Source organism: Parasteatoda tepidariorum, chromosome 8, assembly GCF_043381705.1.
Source record: "Parasteatoda tepidariorum isolate YZ-2023 chromosome 8, CAS_Ptep_4.0, whole genome shotgun sequence".
NCBI classification, from domain to species: Eukaryota; Metazoa; Arthropoda; class Arachnida; order Araneae; family Theridiidae; genus Parasteatoda; species Parasteatoda tepidariorum.
The window spans coordinates 77,148,888-77,173,178 of record NC_092211.1 but is presented as its reverse complement, the minus strand read 5'-3'; the positions used below and the strand labels follow the sequence as shown (position 1 = coordinate 77,173,178).

The following is a 24,291-nucleotide window of genomic DNA, read 5'->3' as shown; positions in this document are numbered from 1 at the left end:
GGTACTCATTGTTAATAGTTGATGGTTCTGAATATTAAAGTTTTTTTTGTTCAGTAAAAAATGGGTTAGAATAAGTTATTGTTGCCTGATATTACTTAGTAAAATGATGCGTTTTAAATACAAAATAATTTTGTTCTTTCATTTTTTTTTNTTTTTTTTTTTTTTTTTTTTTTTTTAGCCATGTTAATCTTAGTGCTAAGGCACATTTCTGACTATTCTCATGTTAAGAGAAACAAACGTTGAATGAATTTTTTTATATTGAATAGTTTTAGATTTTAAAAATGTTGAAAATCTTAAGTGATTGATTTTTTTATTTATTTATTCTATCTAGAATTTAACAGTAGGAATTATCTCCAGCATAGCGGCAGCTTTTTTTTAAAAAAAATAGTGATCCCAGCAAAACTTTTAATTAATTCTTTAAGAAAAATTAAGTTTAAACAAAAAGAAAGAAATTAATATATTCTAGTAGATTTTGTTAACTTTATTTTAATTGCGTTAATGTATGTTATAAAAGTATTAAAAATAAGCGTATGCATTTATTTAGTTTTACATTAGAGAAACCGGAATTAAATTTTATTAAGATTAGATTTCTGAAAATGAAACTTATTTCTTGTTTAAAATATTTTTATTTTGCCTATCAAATAATAGAAAGGCATAAATGCGCATATTAATAGATGTTTCAAATATTTTTATTTTTTCTGCCAAATAATCGAATAAATGCGCATATTAATAGATGAAGTGGAAAATTTATCGCCTGCTCAATATCACAGATCGTTTTTTTCCCTTTACTTTTCATCTTGGAGGCTTCATTTTTCTTTCTTCCATCGCGGCGTTTTAACTCGTTGGTTGCCACACGAGTGCTAGGTTTATACTATATCTATCATTTTAGTGTGGTAATCTATAAAGATAAAATCAAAGTTAAATTTTCAAATTTTATCAACCATTTTATTTTTTTCAATTAGTTTGTTTTAATAACCAATATGTTATTGTCTTATGGATAACATATTTTCTGCAAAAATAGTTGGATAATAATTTGCATCTTACTACCACTAGTTCTGTGTTACGTTTTATTGACACAAACTGTAGAGACAATTTTGTCCCTCGATATCGCGTGATCAGGCAACTGAAGTGGTTATTGAAGTTTGAAGTGCATCAGCAATTATAAGTTTATCAGCAATCTTTTTGCCCCAAATCTTTTTTCACATTGTACTTTCATCTTAAAATCGCATTATAAAATTCATCCTAAATTTTATCTTTAATGCAAATCTTTAAAAAAGGGATTGATATTTTAAATTAGTTCCCGGTTTAGGCGAAAAAAGACCCAGCAATTGAGAAGTCCTGGTTCCAAGGATCCGGTACTTTGCAAAGTCTAACGGGAATCCCTAAAAATGTGTGAGTAATATATCTTTCATTGTATATGGTTTATGCAACGTTATACAAACGTAACGTATAATATTACAAACATAATTTTTTTTCTTTTTTACTTAAAATTTTTAATAAAATAAGAATTGATAAAGAGCAATTAAGCAAATCTTTCATTGAGATTAAAAATTTCAGCATTCAAATCGGTAAAGCATCTTTGTTGGAGAACAATTCTAGTTTTAATAGTTAAGATCTAGTTGTGTTTCTTACTGCATAGTCAATACTCTCTACTAAACATACATTATATATAAATGACTTGCATAAAAAATAACTCACGAAATTTTCACATTAAATTTAAAAGCTAATAAGAAAAACTTACAATTTTTAGAAAATATTATAAAATATTTACGTAGATAAACCAAATTAAATAAAACTGTAAATTTTACTGTAAAGAAAATGACGCGTATCCAGACCTTTATAATGTATGCTTTTTTTCAGTTTAAAGGGGGGGGGAGCGTCTTTTTAAAGAAAGTATATGTCTTTTTCGAATTCCCGAGAAGAAGAAAAAAGTTAAAGCTAATTTTTTTTTCTTCATTTTTACGCTATTTCCTACCATTTCAAATGCGATTTAAAATTGCATTCACGCGTTTTAAAATCTCGCATTGAGATTCCAATTTACGTGATTTAAGACAGCACATCGTATTTCGTATATTTTCACGATTTCATATTAAGTATTGCGTTTCATATTCAGGCGATTTAAAAGTCACTATCATGACGCATGTTCAAGTGCTTCAAAATTATACATCTGGTATTCGTATACATGAATTCGTATTAATAATCAAACGAAATTCGTGTTCACTCGAATTTAAAATCAAATATCAACATTCATATTCACGTGATTTTAAAATCAAGTTTCGACATTCGTATTATTTACTCTATTTTAAAATCAAATAGATAAAATTCGTATTCACTTGATTTTGAAATTAAAAGTCAAGATTTTTATTCGCGAGAGGTAAAAATCACACATTCAGATTCACAGTCACACAATTTATTAAATAAATTAATAAAATCGCGCATCGATATTTTGTTGAAAACATTCTGTGGATAAATTCTTCTTACATACTTTTTTTTTTGCTCAAACTTCAGGAATTTTTTTCAATTTTTTAAAAAGTGTTTTTGCGCATGACATTTCTGAATTTCTATTTTCAGCATTTTCGATTCTTTACCAAACTCTTCCCTGTGATGCAGTATTTTAAAAAAAGACATGTCCCGCAGTGGACTGATCTTTAAGACATGGTTCCCAGCAGATCACCGAAGTGAAGTATCACTTGCTGTCAGTGTGCGGGTGGGTGACCACTTGGATCAGTGTGCGGGTAGGTGACCACTTGGATCAATCTGCGTAGGGACCGAGGGTGTGCGGTATTGGTCCTCGTTAAACTGTTCTACCGTAAAGTGCTCGACTTCGCGTGCAGGTCATCGGGCTACTGAAGCGTGGGTGCCATCCCCACCGCAGAGGATTAAAATTGTGATGGCGTGTCTTCGGATCCTCATCAGGGATGTTTCCCAGACCGTCGGCAATAGCCCATTGTGCAGCTCTAGTGCGACGTAAATGAACTACAACAACAACAAAAAAAGAGAATTCAAAATAATAATAATAATCGTGATTTTTTAACAAAATTCGTTTAAATGAGGTGGCAACGAAAGGGTTGAAACTAGTTACGAGAGTTAATCAATACCTACAAAAAGTTTTTTAATTGGGATTTTGTGTTTGCAGAAAGTTTTTTATTTTATCTAAGTCTGCTTATATCATGAAGAAAAGGACGAACTTTTGAAAAAATAATTAAATATTGAACTTTAATTCAGTATGAGTTAAATTTTTTCAGTACATTAATACATATATATAGCCCACGCTCTTTTGTCCTTAATTTGCAAACTAATACAAATTGTTTATCGCATATTATTAAACTACAAGTAATTTATTACGTTTAAGTGCAGACTAATATTACTAAACCATGTGTAAACCAAATTACGACTCGTTCGATATTTACCAGTACTAATTTTAATATCTTTACATCCAAAAATTTTACTCTATTTTTTTTCCTTCGAAAAAAATCCTTCGCGGTGTTAAAAAGTAATCGAATTATTTGTTGCAAATCTTATTTATTGTCTTGCGTCTTCAACGAAGATGCTCGCATCCCATCACTTTTCCTTTTATCTAAAACCGGAATCACGGCATAAAATGAAGTCGCGACCTTGGCAAGTGGCCTTTTGCCATGACCATGAAGAAAACAAATGAAAAAATTTATATTTGGCGGGATTTTTTAAAAGGAGAAAACAGCTATAATCCTGTGTCCAGTTACACGCGTTTCTATTTAGTGTACTAATCATTATCAGATGCAGTTGAGGTGTTTCCAAGAGCCTGAAGTTCGTATTCCTTTTTTGGACCACTTGGCAAATTATTCTGCTGTTCTTAGTAAGGTGACGTCATTGAAAAAAGTGTCGTTGATCCTGTTCAAGTTAATGAAAATATGAGCTCATAATGGCATTCACTGCAATGTTTCATTTACAAAATCTTTCTTGTTTAAAGAAGGACATCGCCGCAAAAAATGACAAATATTTTGATAAAAATTGAATACATTTTTTAAAAGTTTTTATGTCATTTTTTAAAATGAAACACAATGATGAATGACATTGTGTTAATTTAGAAAATTGAATTTTGTCATTTTTATTTTTTTATTGCTTATTTTTTTTTTTCGAAAAATATTCACTGTATTCTAATTTTTATTAAATTTAATGCTATTTCATTTTTTTTCCTCCTTTAATTTAAAGAACTATGTGGAACAACTGGTGATACTTTTTTCTTCTCGGCTTTAGTGGTTTTTCCTAATTTTGTTTATCACCCTTTTTTTTTTTTTTTTTTTTTTTTTTTTTTTTTTTTTTTTTNTTTTTCCAGCTTTATGTTTTATGTTTCAGATCTCTTTTCATTCTTCACGTCTGTCAAGTCTTGAAAATGGGCGTCTGTTTTTGAGCGCTTGAAACATGTCGTCTGTTATTTCCTATTGATATATTTTTGAAGCGGGTGAAGATTTTAATCAAGTAATAATAGTGATACTATTATGCTTAACTTCCTTTTCGCGAATAACTATTAAAAGAAAAAGTATTTTTATTTCGTTCTTTAATAAATGATTTTTATGAATTGCTCAAAAACTGTTGTGAATTTTCCTTAAGTTTTCCATTCTTTTAGATAAATTGCTGATTAATATTTTTTTCTTTGTTCTTGTTTTTTTTATTATTATTATTATTTCTTTTTGTTCAGACCAAATACAATTATAATCAAGCGCAAATCGTCATTCCTAATTATAACTGAAAAATTTAGATCATTAGAAATTAATTGTATTGTTAGTGATAGCAATCTGGAATTCCATTGGAAAGAATCAAAATAACAGTGTGCCCAACTTTAAATATTGTATGTGACTTCCTGGTAGTCATTGAAAAGAACAAGATCATTAAAGAATTAATGATCGCACTGAATTGATTGCAAACTGTATTGTCTGAAAACTTTCTTTTCCATTGTAAAGCATTCTAAGAGATAAAGAATATGGGGAAAAAGTTTTCTTGTTACTGTACTTTTCCACCATATGGGGTGTTGTTTCGTCTTCTGGTCATTTATATCTTAACTAATCTAATTATTTCGTTATTAGTTTTCAATCCATTTTTTTATATTTTAGAAAAATAAAGTTTTTAAAAGAATAAATAGTTTTAAGCCTTTAAAAGTAAAATTTTAATTATTAAATGATTTTTTTTTTAAATTTTTGTCTTAAACCTATTATACAATAATAAAGTTATTAATTTCTATTCATATTTGTAAATCACCTAAAAAAGTAGAATGAATATAAAACGAAAATTATCTGTGGTGCTAATTGCTTTTCGTATTCACCCTGATTTCAGACTAGTATTTACACATTTGATTTTCAATTTAAATTTATTTGGTCGCAGTATTCGAAGATAATGAACAAGAGACATTGCACTCAATTTGTTATAATCGAACTAAATTTTATGAAGTTCGCGAAAATAAAGTAGTTTTACAAAAAAGAAATTAGCAAAAGTATTGTTTCGAAAACTTTGTTACGGCCATATTTATAGTTTCGTTTTTTTATTTATAAAATTTAATAGAAAGGTGGCATCCAAATTATCCTGACAGAAAGGCCGAAACTCTCCAACAAGGAGACATAATCGGACTTCACTATTTCGGGCAATTTTATTTCTCTCTTACCCTGCCAACTTTCGTCGCCCAGGAAATAGAACCGCATCATCGTGTTTTAAAGTTTTTCACCAAGTAACAATAAAAGCTAAATTAATTAATGAGCAATTTATACTCAGGACTAGACGTCTTACTTTATTAGGTTATTTCCCCATTATGAACTAAGTAAACGGAAGTACATAAAGATAAACATCTTCTTTGAAAACTAGAGTAGATAGTTTCATACTGTTCACATTTTATTTATGGTTACTGTAAATCAAAAGTTTTTGGAAGAGTTCTTTTTGTATGCGAGAAAATAATGTAAACCGCGTTGGAGTGCATAAAGTTAAAATATTAAAAAAATAATAATAATAATAATTTTTTTTTAAACCTAAAAAACAGGGGTTTTTTCTGTTTAAACTAGGCGTTTTGGATTTATTCAAAATAATAGTATTTCATGCTGAAAGTTATAAAATTATTTATTGCATTTAAAAGCATTTCATTGTGACTTTTTTAACTATCCTAATTAATATTTTAAATAAACATACAAATAAAAAATTTTAAAAAACCGCAACTTTTCTGTGAGTTAGCACAAAAAAGTAATGAATAAAAAATATAGCATGTAACGTATAAAAATTTAACTAATATAGTTTCGGCTAATTTTACAATTATTATGTTCTTTTTACATAAAGTTTATCTTAAAATGTGTTGCAAGAATTTCTTAGAAAATTTAAGAAATATTTGGATTTATTACTGTTATTCAAAAACCGCCGACTCTTCATCTGCTTTCTTTAAAAAATTTGGAAGAAATTTTTCTGACGAAATAACCAATACAGTACTGCAATCAACAGTTTTTTTTAAAAGATAATTAAATTGTTTACATTTGTCTGGTTTTATATTTTTGATAAATATCTTTGTTTTATGCAATTAACTTTGTAATAATTTTTTAGCATCATCAAAATTGGTTTTCATCAATTTAAACTGTAATAAAATTAAATTTACTGTAACTGTAATAAAATTAAATTTACTGTAATAAGCTTACTGTAATAAAATTAAAATACTAAAAACTGACAAATTGTAGTTTAACATTACTGACTCAAAACCACGAAATCGCATTCTTTTTGTAGTTTTGAAGAAAATTCCATTGAAGCTCTAAAAGTTACCAACGCTATTTCTCATAATCTAATAAAGCGAGCCCTTTCTTTATTTATTTTACCATTTTGAAAAGGTATTGTGCTTTCAAATAATACCACATACATCTTCAAAAGTGTGTTGAGAACAAAACAATGTCTAGAAAACGAAAATCAAAAATTTAACCTAAAATCCACGATGGTGGTGGTAGAGTAAAGTGACCACACGTCCCGATTTTGGCGGGACAGTCCCGCTTTTTTGTGGACTGTCCCGCGTCCCGCCAATTTTTTAAAATGTCCCGCTTTTTAGAAAATATCTGCATTTCTTATTTTAAATGTACTGTAAAAATATATAACCTATTATTTATTAAGTATTATGGTGAATATAAAGAAATAAAAAATAGATTTAAAAAAATACATTAAATGCATGCAGAGTAAACTAAATTAGGCAATGTACCGAGTTAGATTTATTCGGTGGTGTTCGATCATTGTCGTTACGTCTCGGCTTAATTCAGATAAGTGCAGACAGGCGGACTGCCGATAGACAGTGCGGTTTGTTGTTTTCAATTTGACTTTCGGTTTGACTCGATTCGATTGACGAAGATAGTGGTAGAGCAATAGTCGCTACAACGTAATGGCCAGAAAGGTAAAATTTAATACTCTTTTTTAGCCTTTGTAGTAAATTTTTTTATTTATTTCTAGTATTTACCCACAGAATAAAAGATGAGTAAAAAAAGAGAATGCAAATTTAATGAAGAGCTAAGCAGAGAATTTCCATTTATTAAAAAAACTAAAATAGACTATATGGTACGGTGTGATAAATGCAATGCTGAATTTTCGGTCTCACATGGTGGAAAAAACGATATTACTAAACATCTAGCGACAAAGAGGCACAAAAGATTTTTGAATAATGCCGCTTCTTCGTCTAAAATGGAACAGTTTTTTCGCAGTGCTAGCTTTGGCAACACGGAAAAACAGCTAGCATTAGCGGAAGGGCTATTTGCTTTCCACACCATAAACCACAATCAAAGTTTCCGATCAATGGATTGTACGTCGCAAATGATCAAAACATTATTCGACAAAAAATTTGCATGTGCAAGGACAAAAACCGAAGCAATTATTTGTAATATTTTTTCACCATATTCGTTTTCACAACTGCAGAAAGAATTAGAAAAATGCTCATTTATATCCATATATTCTGATGCTTCCAACCACAAAGATTTAAAATTATTTCCCACAATTGTTAGATTTTTTGATCCGGAAACAGGAATTAAAATTAGAATATTAGATTTTGTTTCATTGCCGGGTGAAACTTCACAAATAATTTTTGACTCAATAAGTACTATTTTGAAAAAGAATAATTTGAACGATAAAATTATTGCCTATTGTGCGGATAACACTAACGCAAATTTTGGTGGAAAAGCTAGAAGAGGCATCAATAACGTTTTTACGAAACTTAACGAACATTTGAACCAAAAAATTATTGGAGTAGGTTGTGCAGCTCACATTCTACATAATGCTATTCAAACAGCATCTGACTTACTTCCAGTTGATGTTGAAAATATTATTGCAAAAATTTATTCGTATTTTTATATATATACTGTGCGTGTTGAAAGTTTGAAGGATTTTTGTGAAATCGCAGAAATCGAATATAAAAGAATTCTTGGTTACAGCAAAACACGATGGCTAGCTCTTTTACCAGCTGTAGAAAATATTTTAAAAATATACGAACCATTAAAATCATACTTTTTATCACAAGATAAATGTCCAAGAATATTGCAGCTCTTTTTTGAAAATGGCACATCACAAATTTGGCTTCAGTTCATTCACAACCAAGCTACATTATTTCACAATGCTGTGAAAATTATTGAAGGGGACAAAATTTCAATTACGGAAGTGTCAAATGAAATCAATATTTTAAAAACAAAATTACGAGAAAGAATTGATAACGATTACATTCCTTTAATTATTCGAAAAGACATCACTAGGTTGGAAGAACAAGGTGCCATTAAACGACCTGATTTTTTGAACCATGTCAAAAATTTCTATAATAACTGCTTGGAATATCTTGAAGAATGGACAGTTCAATTCGAAGATGTTAAAAATTTTCATTGGGTGACATTAAAAAAGGAGATTTTATGGGAATATGTGGAAAAATCTTTTGAATATATTAGTAACCATTTTCCGAAAAATAATATTTGCGAAAATGATCTTTTTGATGAGGTGTCATTGGTAAAAAGATATGTTACAGATGAAAAAATTAAATGTTGGTTGTCTGCAAATGTGGAAACAGACAAAAAATGGACGGAGTTATTCCTTCATTTTAAACAGAATAATATTCCTTATCAAAATATTTTGAAAATTGTAGAATTCGCGCTCTCCCTTCCGGGAACAAATGCAGCAACAGAACGTATTTTCTCTAGTATCAATAAAATATGGACAACTGAAAAAACGCAGTTGAACATTAAAACTTTAAAATCTATTTTAAGTGTAAAATATAATTTGACCAATTCATGTGAAATATTTCACGACATTTTAATAAATAATCCGAATCTATTGCAAAGTATTCACTCGGATCAAAAATATGACCGTGAAAGAAAATCATAATTTTTTTTAAATAAAAAATTTAATTTGATTAAAAATCATAATGTTCAAATTATTATTTTTTACAAATATTTTTATAGTCACCGATAATTAATAATAAATACATTTTCGTACAAGTATATGAATGTATACAATAAAATATATATAACTAAATTGTAATTCTCATTTCATCCCATTTGTCCCGCTTTGTCTCAGTGAAAATGTGGTCACTTTATGGTAGAGGCCTTTAAAAAACCATTGCACAAAACAAAAGCGCTTTGAAACCAAATATTTTTTTTTCAAAATTGACAACATTCTGGGACGAGAATTATTTTGTAACTATAAATCTAAATGAATTTCAAGACTTAATTCCATCTGTTCTTTCCGGGAGATTCTAAAATTTAAATTTTTAAACATTGTATTTCCACTGGAAATGCAATGTTTGTATTTCCAGTGGTAATACCAATACCAGTAATACCATTGTAAAAAGGTATTATGAAGATATCTCGTTAAAAGTGTTAATGTATGTTAATATAGCATTAACCAATGTTGTAGGTTATGATAAGATTTTAAAGCGTCAATAAAATTTTAAATATTGTTTTGCCATTAGGAATATATTCTCTATTACTACATTCTATGTACTAATCCATTTTTAATACTTATAATTTTAAATTTTATTTACATTTGAGATTTATGCAAATTAATCTATGTAAAAATTCAGAGTTGAACTCTGAATTTCTCGCATTAAGTTTTTCATTTATAATTTTCCTGTGTTGGTAAAGGTTTTAGGTAAAAATGATACTCATTCATATCTTGATACTCTGGAATCATAATTCTGTGCTCTTCAATGAGATGCAAATTCTCAAATGTTATTATCTACTGATAGAATAGACATAGAAGCTGAAAACTTTGCCTTCTTAAATATTTTTTTTTATATAAATTTAATTACCACTGTAATATAAGATATGAAAAAAATGTACATTAACAAGAACATACTATTCTAAGTTAAACTTTCTTAAACTACTTAATATTTTTTTGCCGTCATTCCACGCATTATGTTTAATAATTTTGCATTGAAATTTATGTAGAATCTTACATTTCTCATTATTAATTCATAATTCATTTTGCGGATCGCAAATATTGAAAGTCGACCTTCACAACGTTGTGGGTTTATTTCAAAGGTTGGATACCAGTTTTGCTGGAGACGAAAAATTCATTGACCATGAAAAATCAGCCTACATTTTTTTTCAAATGATCCTTTGTTTTTCGACTAAAAACTGTTAGTTCGTCTCCTTAACTAGTGTTAGGTATCTTGAAAATAAAATGTGTTTAATTGCAATATTTGGTCAAGTCAGGATACTCAGTAAATGGCGGAAAAGGAATCTATTACCAGACCGGGTAGTATATTTTTGTAACATTTTTAATGATTACCGATAAAGAAAGTAGGAAAAAAATCTTATTGTAATCTAATGTTTAGAAAATTGGGTTTGTTCTTTACTTCAAAAACGAACTAAAAGCATCGAAAACCTTAAGTTGATAGTCAGGAAATCATTATGCATGTTAAGTTTCTGATAGTAATTAACAATAAATATCAAATTATATTATTGTATACCTGTGTAATTAACAATTAATTGGAAACTTTTTTTTTTATTATTTATTTTTAAGCGATAATTTCAATTTAAGCACTGAAATAGGAAGATATTTCTGGGAAATCTAAACATCTCGTAATTTATCTTTAAAGAAAAAAGTTTTATATTGCATTGTTTTTTACGTAAGGAAATAATAGCATAAATAAATTAATAATTGGACTGCTTAAAGTTCTTTTTCTATTACTATTAAAACGTCTTCTTTAAAGCTCTCTAAACTAGAGCTTCAAGTCGATCTTTTATGAGCTTATAGTGAGTGTTCTATATTTTAAGTATATTTACGCAATAAAAAGTTCCCCCTCCCCAAGACGTTTCTTTTCAACAAAAGTTAAATTGTATGTAAAAATAAGAAAAATATTTAAGCACCAACCTTCTATTTATTTAAACTGTGTGTTTTTGTTTTTTTTATGAATAATATTAATTTTGACAAAATTATATATTCAAGCATAAATGCAAATTTTTCAGGTTTCTGACTCAGGGTTTTTCACCTAGAAATTTTATCATTAATTAAAATTATCCAAATTCGGTACATGTCAAAAACTTGCCAACCTCATAAACGAACCACATTATTTATACTTCGCACTTTTGTTTAAAATCATATTTATTTTATTATTATCACAATGCATGTACTATCTTCCTATAAATAAAATAAAAAATAAGCTCTTTTTTTATGGAACCATTTTACTTTGCAAGAAGACCTTCCTTTGACTTTATTCGATTAAGTGTAAAAATAATATTACAAAGAATTTAAAAAAAAAAGAAAGAAAAAAAACTATTAGAATTTTAGACTCTTAAATATGACACTTTTTATCCTCAAGAATTTTGTCATGGCCGGTCACATTTTTTGTCACCGTTTCCACTTGCCTCACTCTCGAAAGAAAAGATTCTTTTTATAAGTCAGTTTTCTGGTTTTTGTTCTCCGTCATGATAATAATTTCTTTTTTAACACTGTTCTCGGAGAAAAGTATTATTTTAAGACGCATTTCATTCTTGTGTTTTCGCTGTGGTTGGGCAAAATTACTTGTTTTGTTGACTTTTTCTCTCAAGTTCCTGTTTTTCGTCTTCTCTTAGCTTTATGACATTTTTAATCCATATTTGAGATATTTCCGTGTTTTTTTTATAGTTGCCAAATTCAAGATGAAAATCTTAAATTTCTCAAAAAAAGTTACGTAAATTGGGTATTCTTATTCCGATTTGTTAGATATAAATGAGATATTTAAGACTTATAATTAAAATTGTTTTTAATGAGTTCATTTTTGTTTAATTTAAAACAAATACAGGCACTAAGTCCTTATTTAAAAACTTCTACGCCTTCCAAATATCCAATGTTTCATAATTGAGTTAATTTAAAAACCTTTCATTTTGACTAGATTTGTAAATTCATAATATTGAAACTTAAAATTGCCTTTACTCAACTTCATTTTATTTCTTTTACGGGTAACTATTTTTAGATGCCTAAATTATTTAATTAGTTTTTATTTATACATTATAATGTGTCGTTGTTTTTGAAAGTGGTTTAAGTTCCACACGGTTAGTATTTAAATTAATTTAAAATACTTCCAAATTACTTCCAAAAACTGCAATTAGTGTGAAGTTAACATGACTATTATTCAACGAAACCTCAAAATGCAACAATAATTATTAAAATGGTAAAAAAAAAATTTAATTAAGCTACTTTTTGCTTTAAATGAACTTATATACTTTATTATACATTCACAAAAAAATACTCAATTGTTTAGATAATAAATATTTTTTATTATTAATTTTACTAATTTAATTTCATTAAATTGTTAACTCTCCATATTACTATACTATCAATGTTTTACTGCCAAAATATGTCATACAGATAATTTAAAGTTATAATTATGTAGTTTAGCTTGAAACAGTTACTGAAGTGATAAAAATTTTACTAAAATTCTTATTTTTAAAAATTATCACATTTTGTTTTAGTGCAGCACTTTCTTCTTCTTCTTCTTCTTTTTTTTTTTTTTTTTTTTTTTTTTTTTTTTTTTTTATTTATTTATTTATTTATTTATTTTTTTGTAACCTTCAAAAAGAAGCATGAAGAAACTTGGCGTCCAGACTATATGTCTGTCACTATTTATAATCCCTGATACTTCAAGCAATCAAGCGTATGTCCTTTTGAACATCCGGATTTTCTGATAAAACTTCCAAAAACTGCAAATTTTGATAAAAATTTATTGTTTGTTACAAAATAATAAGACAAATTATTATTTTTACTATGATTCAGTTTTTAAAAAAATCAGTAACAAATGTTTCATGTCGTTTTAAAGCCATTTTTTTAAATTCTTTTTTTCTGCTGAATATTTATCAAATATCTAATTGTTGTTAACGTTACTGTAGCTCAGTCCCCATGAATGGTGGTTAAAATAAAAGACTACGAACAAGATTAGACTTCACAAATTTTATAACTAATATACTTTTTATGTAAATTTTAAGCTAATCAATATTAAAGTGAAGGTATTGAAATCAATTACCTAAATAAAAGATGAATTATAATTCTTAAGGAAATAACATAAAAGACATTCTTAAGGAAAATGCTTTTTTGCCATATCTTTGTAGACCATAATACTGACTTTTTTTTATTGTTTTTCGTTCCTTTTTTTTTTTTCAATATATGCACATTATTTTTACCAACTTTACTTCTTATCTTCATTTTATTCTCTCCACCTATTTAACGTCCCGCAGTGGACTGATCGTTAAGACACTGTTCCCAGCAGATCACCGAAGTCAAGCATCACTGGCCACGGTCAGTGTGCGGGTGGGTGACCACTTGGATCAGTCTGCGTAGGGACCGAGGGTGTGCGGTATTGGTCCTCGTTAAACTGTTCTACCGTAAAGTGCTCGACNGGGTGCCATCACCTCCGCAGAGGATCAAAATTGTGATGGCATGTCTTCGGATCATCCTCCGGGATGTTTCTCAGACCGTAGCCAATAGCCCATTGTGCAGCTCTACTTCGACGTAAATTAACAACAACAACTCCACCTATTTTACCATTTTCACTACTTTAGTTTCCACTAAATTCTTTCTCTACTTTCTCGAAATCTTTTTTTTTTTTTTTTTTTTTTTTTTTTTTTTTTTTTTTTTTTTTTTTTTTTTTTNTTTTTTTTTTTTTTTTAATTTACTATCTTTAAAAACCCATCCTCTTAGAAGTTAAGACCCTATTATCTTAGATTAAGAGTAAGGATCCAATCAAATCTAAATATTTGAAAACTGGTTACTTTGGTACACATATTTATTTTGTAAAAAAAAAAAATGTAAGGTTTTAATATGCAAAATATAAAATATGAGCGAAATCGGTTAAATGGTTCCTGAGAAGTCGAATTTTAAAATTCAACTCATTCTCAAGAACAGTTCCATCGATTTCGCTCAAGTTTTGTATTTTCCCATGTGAAATTACATCCTTCCAAAATGATGTAAAAAATTACAATTCAAAATCGCCTATTATTAAATAAAATAATAAAAAATATCAATATTTGCTAAAAATTATATTTTGCATGAAAACATCTTTGGGTAAACAAATTTTATAGTTGTGTGCAAAAATTTTTTAATTCGCTTAAAAAGTTCTCGAGATGTGTCTAACAAGAGCTGTTTATTTTAAAATTGTTTTTGTATCCATCTTATTTGTTTTTATTAATAATTCGCTTATATTGAGTAATATTTTACTTTGAAGAGTTAAACGTATACAATTTTAGTATGGAGATTGCAGTGAAGTCCATTGTAAGGTTTGCTCTCAGTCGAAATTTGGTTTAATAGGACCCTGTGCCAGATGGCCCTTGATGCAGGAAGCAAAATAGACAGCTGTAAAAATCTTTGCGTCATTGCCCTCCGTGGTTTTTGAGAAATTTTTTCTTTAATTCTAAATATATACATCATTCTTCTTTTTCTCTGACATTCTTTTTTCTTATATATTTTACTTTTATTCTTTACTGCATTTTGGTGTGTTAAGCGTTTTTCTTCCTCGGTCAATAAATGTAGCTTAACCTTCATAAACTGGGAAACTTATTATTTTATGTTCGAATAATAAAAACTTAAACCTATATGAATGTTTTTACTTGATGCAGCTGATACTATACGTCCATTTTTATCGCTCCTTTTTCGCTTTACTTCAAAACAAAACAAAATATTGCCAAATTTATAATGATGGTTTATTTTTGTTGTAAATTTTTTAATACTCTTGAATTCATAACTGAAAATTAATTGTATTAACATTATATTAAACTTTACTATAAAATGCAGTATAATGAAAAATTTATCACTTTCGATTCAAACATTTTACACACTTTTTTTTTCTGTAACTTGTAGAACTTATTTTAATAAAGATTTTTGTAAGCGTCATAAATTGAAACGTAATATTTTTTCTTTTTGCTTGAACTGCAAAGAATTTTTTTTTAATTCTATTATCTCAATTTACGTATTCTTTTATTTCCCCTCTTAGTATCATTGATAAATTTTTGCATTAATTAGCATTGTCTTGACCAATGCACTTGCCCTCGACCTACATCCTGATCTCTGACTCATCCAATTATTGATCCACAACAGTGAATGGTTACTATTTTTCGGAGAGCTAGTCATGTTGGTTTTCTTAATGCTTGCTCTTAGTGATGTAACATTTTGCTCCACTAATAGAAATTCCTTTGTATCAGTTTCAAATTCTTAAATAATTAAACCAATCATTAGATAAAATTTTTTTGAAATCGATATCTAAATTTATTTTCAGATATTATGGTTAAATTAAGTTGTTAATAGTTTTTACATAGTTCGTAGTTATCCTGATATGCCTGTTAAACAATATTTTGTAATGATATCCCTAACTTTAGTGTGTGTTCTAAGCATTCCATACTCAAACTCTGATTTTAAAATAAACAATTTGAATAATTGAAAATTTGAAATTTTCTATTCATAATTTTTTTTTTTTATTGCTAGTAAAAATTGTGAAATTCGATTGTTCATTTTTTTTTTTTAATTTCTAGTAAAAATTGCGAAATTTGATTGTTCAGACTTAGGAACCGTCCATTAATTATGCATATGATTCAGACTTAAAATCTTATCATTGAGATTCATTCTTTTTATTTTAAACTTTTTTAAAATTCCTAGTCAATTACGGAAAAAAGAACATAATTTAACAAATTTACCTTATCAAATTTTTATGATAATTAATTCAGGAACCAAACGTTTAATTATTATTTTAAGCAAATGCTGTAACAAATCTTGTAGTGTAATGTTTAGTTTTGTAGTTTCACAATTATTTGATTCGTATCTTTCATCTGATTTTAAAAATGATTGATTGCGAGCAATATAATAATCACGTAATAGAATTTCTAAATAGTGAAATGGAGGAATCATCCCCAAAATTACTTTTGTATAAAAATGTTAAACAGTATATTAAATGTGTTTTTGTTTTAAGATTATTTAAACCTTACTTTAAAATTATTTTATTATAGAAATCTTCAACTCAATAGCAAATTTCAAGTAAATTTTCGTATGAAGAAATATTAACTAATTGATGCTGGTTATTTTAATACCAAAACACTATAATTATTTTCGATATATTTATTGATTTAGGGCTATTCTGGGTTGTTCACAGGGTATCCTGATTTTCCTGATAAAAAATGTTTTGTCCTTATTTGTCTCAATTTTTAGCTTTTTTTCCTGATTTTTAACTGTGAGCACCCCCATTTTGTAAGAATATAAATTTGAAGAATAAAAAAAAAATTAATTTTTGATCCAACGTCTCTTTATTTTACTGAATAATACTAGTAGAAATCGCGAAATTCGACAGTTCCAATTTTGGGACCTTTAACTAATTATATACATGTAGCCTTACCCACAGAATTCTTTGTTTTAACCTATTTTGGAATTGAGTCAATCTATAAGAAAAAGAAGAAAAAAACTCGACAAAAAATCAAATATTTATGGTGATGAATGCTGGTGTCATGCCCTTGTTTATTATTTAAAGCAAAGACAATAAAAAATCTTGTAGGGTCGACTTTAGTAGTTTCACAATTATTAATTCATTTCTTTCATGTGATTTTAAAAATGATAGATTCTAATCTAATCAACATTACTATAATGATATCATAGAATGTTATATGATGATTTTGGGAGACAGTCTACTAAAATTACTTTAGTTTGCTTTAAAAAAAAAACTAATAACTAAGGTAATTTGGTGTGTGTATGATGTTTCAAGAAATGTCCAGATTTTTTTGAAGATGTTACGATTTTTTTTCGTTGCACCACTATGAAACCTGTTGAGTGCTCCATTGATAAAATTATACATGAAACTGTTAAAACTTTGTGTACTAAGAATAGTATATTTATCATTCGTTTGCTATAAAATGTGCCTTTATTATGTTTAAGTACAACAAATTATGCTTTTTTTTTTTTTTTTTTTNTTCTTTTTTTTTTTTTTTTTTTAGTTTGTCCATTGCACTTTTTAAAAGTAGGTCTGGTATAAAACTGTTTTGAAAAATGTCATATTTTATGTTGCCAATACTTTTTTTATTTTTCCTACTGTGAGCCTTGTTTTTATGTCATGATATAAAACACTCTTACACTATACTTTTTCGTGGCTGCCAACTTTACTTGACAAGTCCAGTGGAATGATGTGCCCAAATAATAAAAGTTCCTAAAAAACTCCTTATCAATTCTTTTAACTCTGTTCCATATTAGCAGCTATGATTATTATTTTTAAAGATTCTTATTTTTTTCCGAAACGAGTATAACACTTTTTAGTATTTTTCCTATTTCATGCGTTTGATGCATAATTTCCATATTTGTAGGACCAGTATGATCATTTAGCGTCTCACTCATTGAAAGGTATAGAGTTCCTGGAAAAATACAGTCAGTTCGTTAAAGATAGATGTGCCATTGAAAATGAATATGCAAACAAACTTAGGTAATTTCTTATAAAACTCATTATAAACTATGATGATTTTTTTTAAAACTAGAATAGATAATTTTTTATAACTAATAAATGTGTTTTTTCTTCTTTTTAGGAAACTTACAAAAAATTATCACATTAAAAAGAAAGCAGATGACGACCTACAGTGAGTTAATAACTTATTTTTAGAATAATTGTTTATAAATTTTGTCTCGGAAGTTGAACCTTAATAAAAACTGCCGTCCTGTTCTAGCTATCTACTATACATTAAGGGAAAAATTGTGAGTAATACAGCTATATTTTTTATTAGGTTTTTTCTACACACGTCGTTAATTTTTTTAGATCCTGTGATTGTCAAAATTATCTTAAACAATGTTAGAGCATAATTTTTTTTTACTACTATAAATATTAGTAAAAATTCTCCGGCTAAAAAACGATAAATTAAAAAAGTCCTACTGGATTTCATCTCTTCACTAACTTATCCTCGTTTTTTATCGATCATCTCCTGCGGCAGAATATTTTGTCGGGCTTTCTGCGACAAAACTCTCTAGCACTAATATCTTTTTGCAAGATGCTTTCAATTATAACAAATATGCGTGTTACTAATTTAAAGTAATAAGAAACGCTGTATTAACAAAAAAGAAGAAAAAAAACTTATAATTATTTTCTTTGAATATGTAATAATTTTTTATTCTAATATTATGGGCGATATTCTCGAATTTTGCTGGGGAGAAAAGCATACTAATTAGTACCTTGATTGCATTCTGTAAATCATTATCACGAAGAATAATTATTAAAAATCATGAAATCCGTAGTAGTAAATACCAAAAAACAGATCGACGATGAAATCACGCGAATCGGACTCTTCAAAAAGAGTTTACTCAAATGAGCGTTTCGTTTCAAGATATGATTGTTATAATAAATAATATCGGATTTTCAAAACTATATGGAAAATTAAAAGCAATAATTGCCAAAGAAGCAAATACTCGAATGCACGATTCGAATTTCCCATATCGTCTGGAATTAAAACCACGTGAAAATCAATGACTGCCGAAAATACAATCGAAACACTTCATGGATTTTCGATACTATTGGTGTGAATTGAACGCGACAAAAAGTGATTATTTAAATGTGCAATCCAAATTTTTCGAGTAAATTTTTGCAGAAAAGAAAACCAAAACTTTCTTCCCAAAAGAAAAATCTTTCTGCAAGAACTCTGTAACGTTCTACGACAATGTCGTCATGTCGATTCTGCCTCAGAGTGATCATCTCTGTTGCAAAAAGAAAATAATAAATTGATAAATTAAATGTATAAATCCTTCCTGGTTTAAAATGTTAATTATAAGAGAACTTAAAATAATAAAAAACCTAAAAAAAGTTTCTTTTTTTAGCAGCTATGTATTTATCATAAATAAAGCCAAAAACTATTATATTTTTTCACAAATTTTTGAAAAGGTGTTTCTTGTGGGGGATTTTTAATGAACATCTACTTCAGTTTCTTAAGAACATGCTGTATATGATATAGGTATAAACTTTTAAATTTTTAAATCAATTTAAATTTATCATTGTTAATGTAAGTGTGAGTGACAGAGTTAATTTAATGAGAAATTTTAAAACTGTTCAACTTCTTTTTAAAACTAAATTATGAGTTTACGTTTTGCACTTCTTCAATCTGTAACAAAGGGTATAAATATCTGCACACTAACTTATTAACCTTTTGACGCAGGTAGGATGGCAGTTCACATTTCCACAAATTCACTAATAATCAATCGTTATAGTTTTTTTTACATGTAAGAAAATAAATTTTTTGTGCAACTTTATTCCAGGTTCTCTACATGTAGGGCCTTTGTCCTTATGATGAATGAAATAAATGACATGGCTGGTCAGCATGAACTTATTTCAGAGAATTTAAATTTAAGGATAGTCAAAGAAATTAGTTCATTTTCTAAAGAACTTAAAGATGAACGAAAACAGGTATGTATGAAATTTATATAGTTAACAGATAAAGAAAATAAATAATTAAAAATTAAGTACTTTATTATACAGAGCCTGCGCTAAGCATTCGCCATCTCTCCAAATGCAATAAAATCGTGAATTCAGCTAAACAAATTGTCTTTTGGCAAAAGTATTGGCGAACAATTTTTTCTACCAAAAAGAAATTTGTATATTCCACTTGATCCTAAAAATTACGTCAATATTAATTTTTCTGAACTAATCTTGGTATTTTTTTATTCCAATGCAGCAGTTTCCGTTTGAGGGCTAGATTAAGAACTTCAGAGAGGCCCTAAGAACTTTAAATATTTTAATGCTTCTTAAATGTTATTAGGAAAATTAAAACAAATTAAAAAAAAATAATGTTTTTTTTTAAAAAACTAAAGCTTAAAAAAATTTATTAATTTATTTAACTGACAAATTTAATACTTTTTACAGAGGATCTAGTGGAAAGTTTTTCAATTAACTGTTTAAAGGGTTTTCAACGCTAATGACATATTTATGATTTTAGAGCAAAGCTAAAATAATTTTGACACTTCAGTTGTTTTGTTTTTGACAAAAATTCCTGCCCCACAAGCTTGCTTTTTTTTTTTTTTTTTTTTTTTTTTTTTTTTTTTTTTTTTTTTTTTTTTNTTTTTTTTTTTTTTTTTTTTTTAAATTCGATAAAATATAACAATATAACCCCGTTTTTTATTCAAACTTTATGAATATTTCTTAATGTCTTCTAAAATGCTTTTTTAATTTTTGCTAAAAATCAAGTGGTGAAAAAAATATTTTTTCTGTGGGTCTCAAGTTAATACTCATTTTAAAAGAAAATTATCGAACTTTAACGAATTTATATGAAGAGTACAGAAGCTCAATACAGTATAAAAACAAGTTCTTTTAAACTCATTAGAATTCTAGAATCAAGTTATGTTATCTGTGTGTTTGAGAGATATTTTGTTATATCATTAGATTAGTTAAAAAGTAGTAATTTCTGAAATAAAAAAATATACATCTTATTTTTCTGCAAAAATTCAAAGCTTACTTTTATATTAGCTGCTGAAACCTTAAATTAGTATAATATTTTGTCATTATGTTAATTTATCCCCTTTTATCATTTAACAAAAAAAAAATTATGTCATTAACAATGACTTATAATACCTTAATTTTTTTACATTTTCAGCATTTACAAGAAGGTGCAAAATTACAGTCAAATATTCAAGCATCTTTAAATCAATTGGAAAAGGTAATTAAATTAGTATTAACTCTTATTAAACATTTTAAAATTATTTGAATCTGTTATTTAAATTATTAAGGTTCAAACCTCCAATTTTAAAGATTTGTTTGATCTGATGTTGTAGTATTAGTAAATATCTAACTTACCTTACCTGCATGCAATAGCCGTGTAGACATAAGTTTAAGTTTCACAAATGCACTTTTGTCGTCTTTTTTATAATTTAAACTTTATTAGTTTGAAAAAATTAGTTTTATGCATACTAAGTTGTTATAATTAATGAAGTTTCATTAAAAATGTTGGTACTTATCTGTTAAAAGAGGCCCTAAAAACCTATTACCACTGTTCCTATATTTGTATATTTAGCCCCTAAATTAAAGTTATGAAGTTGTTAAAGTTTAAATTAAAGTTATACAGCTTTGAATGGAAAATTTTTCTTCATGAAAATCATTCTGTCTTTTTAAAAATTATTAAATGCATTTGCTGTTACATGACTTATGTAAAATTTTTATTCAACAATATTGCCCTAATTATTATAATTTTGTTTATTAAAAGGACGAAAAGCTTTCATATCTTTATCAGCAAAATTCATTTGTATCTATTTCATGCATTAATTTAAGTTTTTTTTTAATATATATAAGTCTTCTAAGATTTTTCATTATGTTTCCTGAAACAAAGATTTATTAAATAATTTTTGAAGACATTTTCATATTTATTTACTTCTGTGATTTGATTAATGAGCTTATAGATAAAGATTTTAAAAAAAAAAAAAAATTATTGACACAGTGGAAAAATATTTGCATAAACATTTTACTTCAACAATTAAACTGTCTTTTTTGTACTATTGCTTTTTTTTTTTTTTTTTTAATTTTTACTTTCACATTATAAACCCATAATGTATTGTGTAACAAGGATTCTACTGTACTTTAGAAAAAGAGTTATTCATTTATTGTTCTTACCTGTAAACATGATGTTTGAAGAAGCCTGAACATGCATGAGTTAAATTTCTTCCTAAACTTTTTTTTATCGATTTTAAGAAATCGAAAGCTAAATATAAATTCTCAAAACATTTTATGTTTTGAAATGTTTCTAACAAGATGTTGATAAAAGAAATTACTTTGAACTATCTTAAAACCTGATAAGTTTAACTTAACGGTTTGGTTCCATCTGAAAATTTTAGAGTGTTAAATGTTTCACATAAAGTTTATAAACCTTAGTTAGTTGTATAAATTTGATAAACCAATTTGCATAAATTTATATCCATGACAAATTTTGAATTTATTTATTCATAGATCTTAGGAAGACGAAAATATTTAAAGGAATTGTTCATTTAAATTAAATTTCATCAATTTGTTATTATTTATTATTCTTGCAGTCAATGAGTTTTGAGTAACTTGTTAAAAAAAAAAAATTACGTTAGATAAAATAAGTACCTTTTCTCTTTAAATGCATTCTACTTTTGAAAGCAATTATAATTTTATGTTTGTGCACCTAATCAACCATAAACATAGTTTATTTGTTGATAGCAAACTTTGTTTTCCATACTTATATCTATATTTCTTTATTTTTTTTTAGTCTAAAAAATGTTATGAAAAATCTTTTAAAGAATCAGAAAAAGCCAATGAAAATTATCAAAAAGCTCTAGCAGATCTTCATCTATCAAGGATAGAATTGGAAAAAGTATTGTTAACTTTTGAAAATATATGTTTAATTTAATTATTATTTGATTTTTAGTGTACATATTAATTCAGTTTCAATTTACAGGCAAGGTTAAATAGCATTTCAAAACAACAAAGTGCAGAAGATTCTAAACAAGACTATTCTAATCAACTACAAAAGTCAAATGAAGCACAAAAACAACATTATTTTGAATTAATGCCAAAAGTATTTCAAGTAAGTGTATTCCATTTGAAAAAACTTATAGTATTTCTCTTTTTGCCACTGTTTTTTTTATTTTTTTATTTACCCTTTTTTATTAAATTTATTAGAATTTGGCTGATATCTAAATTTTGTTATTTATATGAAAAAGTTTCGAATTAAGTAATTTTTGATGTGATATTTTCAGTTACTCTAAGAAATGATATGAGGAGGTTTTAACATTAACAATATGCTGTTTTTTCTTAATTGCTTCCTGTGTGATCTCTTTTAAATCATAAATTTTTGGAACAAAGTATTCTTTTTACATGCAGAATATTTTTTGGCCCATCAATGCTCTAAATCATTCATATTTGAAAGTTCTTATTTTGTATTGTTCAAAGAGTTCACCTTTTATTGTACATAAGAGAAAAAATACTTTGCTTAAATTGTTCCTGCATTGTTATATATCTTACCTCTTTTATACATTTATTTTTATTAGTTATCAAAGGATCATTCTACGAAATTGCTTCACATTTTAGAATAATGTTGATTTTTCTTGACGAAATATTTACAAATATATACTAGTTCTAAAAATATATCTTTTAGCAGCTTTCAAATATCTTGTAAAATCTAGAACCACAATGTTTAGGAATCTTTATTAGAAAAATTATCATAAATTCGCCTAGTTTAAATTTTTTAAAATTCCATTAGAAACTTATTGTAAATTTACATTTGCGTAGTTTTCTAATGCAGCACTTGTTACTGACTGATGGTAGAGATATTTGGATGTTTGTGATATGGTAAACTTAATATTTTCTATTAAAAAAAAAATTTAAATTGGAAGTAAATTTTAGGTGACTGGTTTGATTTATTCATTACTAAATATTTAACAATTAATTGTATTTTTAATATTTGCAGTTTTAAGTAATCATTAAGTATCAGTGATATTAATTATAATTAGAAAAGTCACTGGTATTGTGTAAGTAAAAACAATGTAAATTTTAGAGATATTTTAATTTCTCTATAATTACAGGATCTTCAAGACATGGAGGAGAAGAGAATATTGTATTTTCAAACACTGATGAAAAATACAACAGATGTACAAAGACAAGTTTTACCTTTCATCAGTAAATGTTTAGATGAAACAGACATGGCTGCTGATTCCATAGATCCCAAATCTGTAAGTTTTTATCATACTAGGTGCTATGTAAGTAAATTATTTAATGTTAGATATTAAATTGGAACTTAGTTCTCAAATATTTAATGATTAAAATATTTCCTAGTTGTTGAATTATTCATTTTATTTAGGAATCATGATATTCAGCTGCTATGGTAAATTCAAGGTGCTCTTAATTCCCGC

At 27.0% G+C, this 24,291-nt stretch overlaps 1 protein-coding gene across 4 annotated transcripts in view; it reads left to right on the top strand.

Annotated features, from left to right (window-relative positions):
* Nucleotides 1-24,291, top strand: part of LOC107438213 (formin-binding protein 1 homolog) — a 46,115-nt gene that overhangs the window by 12,447 nt on the left and 9,377 nt on the right. For 2 of the 4 annotated variants that reach the window (XM_016050441.3, XM_016050440.3), the window contains exons 2-8: nt 17,766-17,881; nt 17,982-18,032; nt 19,693-19,840; nt 21,024-21,086; nt 22,650-22,754; nt 22,839-22,967; nt 23,965-24,111. In XM_016050441.3, coding sequence (XP_015905927.1) covers nt 17,766-17,881; nt 17,982-18,032; nt 19,693-19,840; nt 21,024-21,086; nt 22,650-22,754; nt 22,839-22,967; nt 23,965-24,111 — 759 coding nt within the window. Of the gene's footprint in view, nt 1-10,584; nt 10,714-17,765; nt 17,882-17,981; nt 18,033-19,692; nt 19,841-21,023; nt 21,087-22,649; nt 22,755-22,838; nt 22,968-23,964; nt 24,112-24,291 lie in introns of those variants that run through there. The other 2 variants (XM_071184253.1, XM_071184252.1) reach the window with 2 other exon arrangements.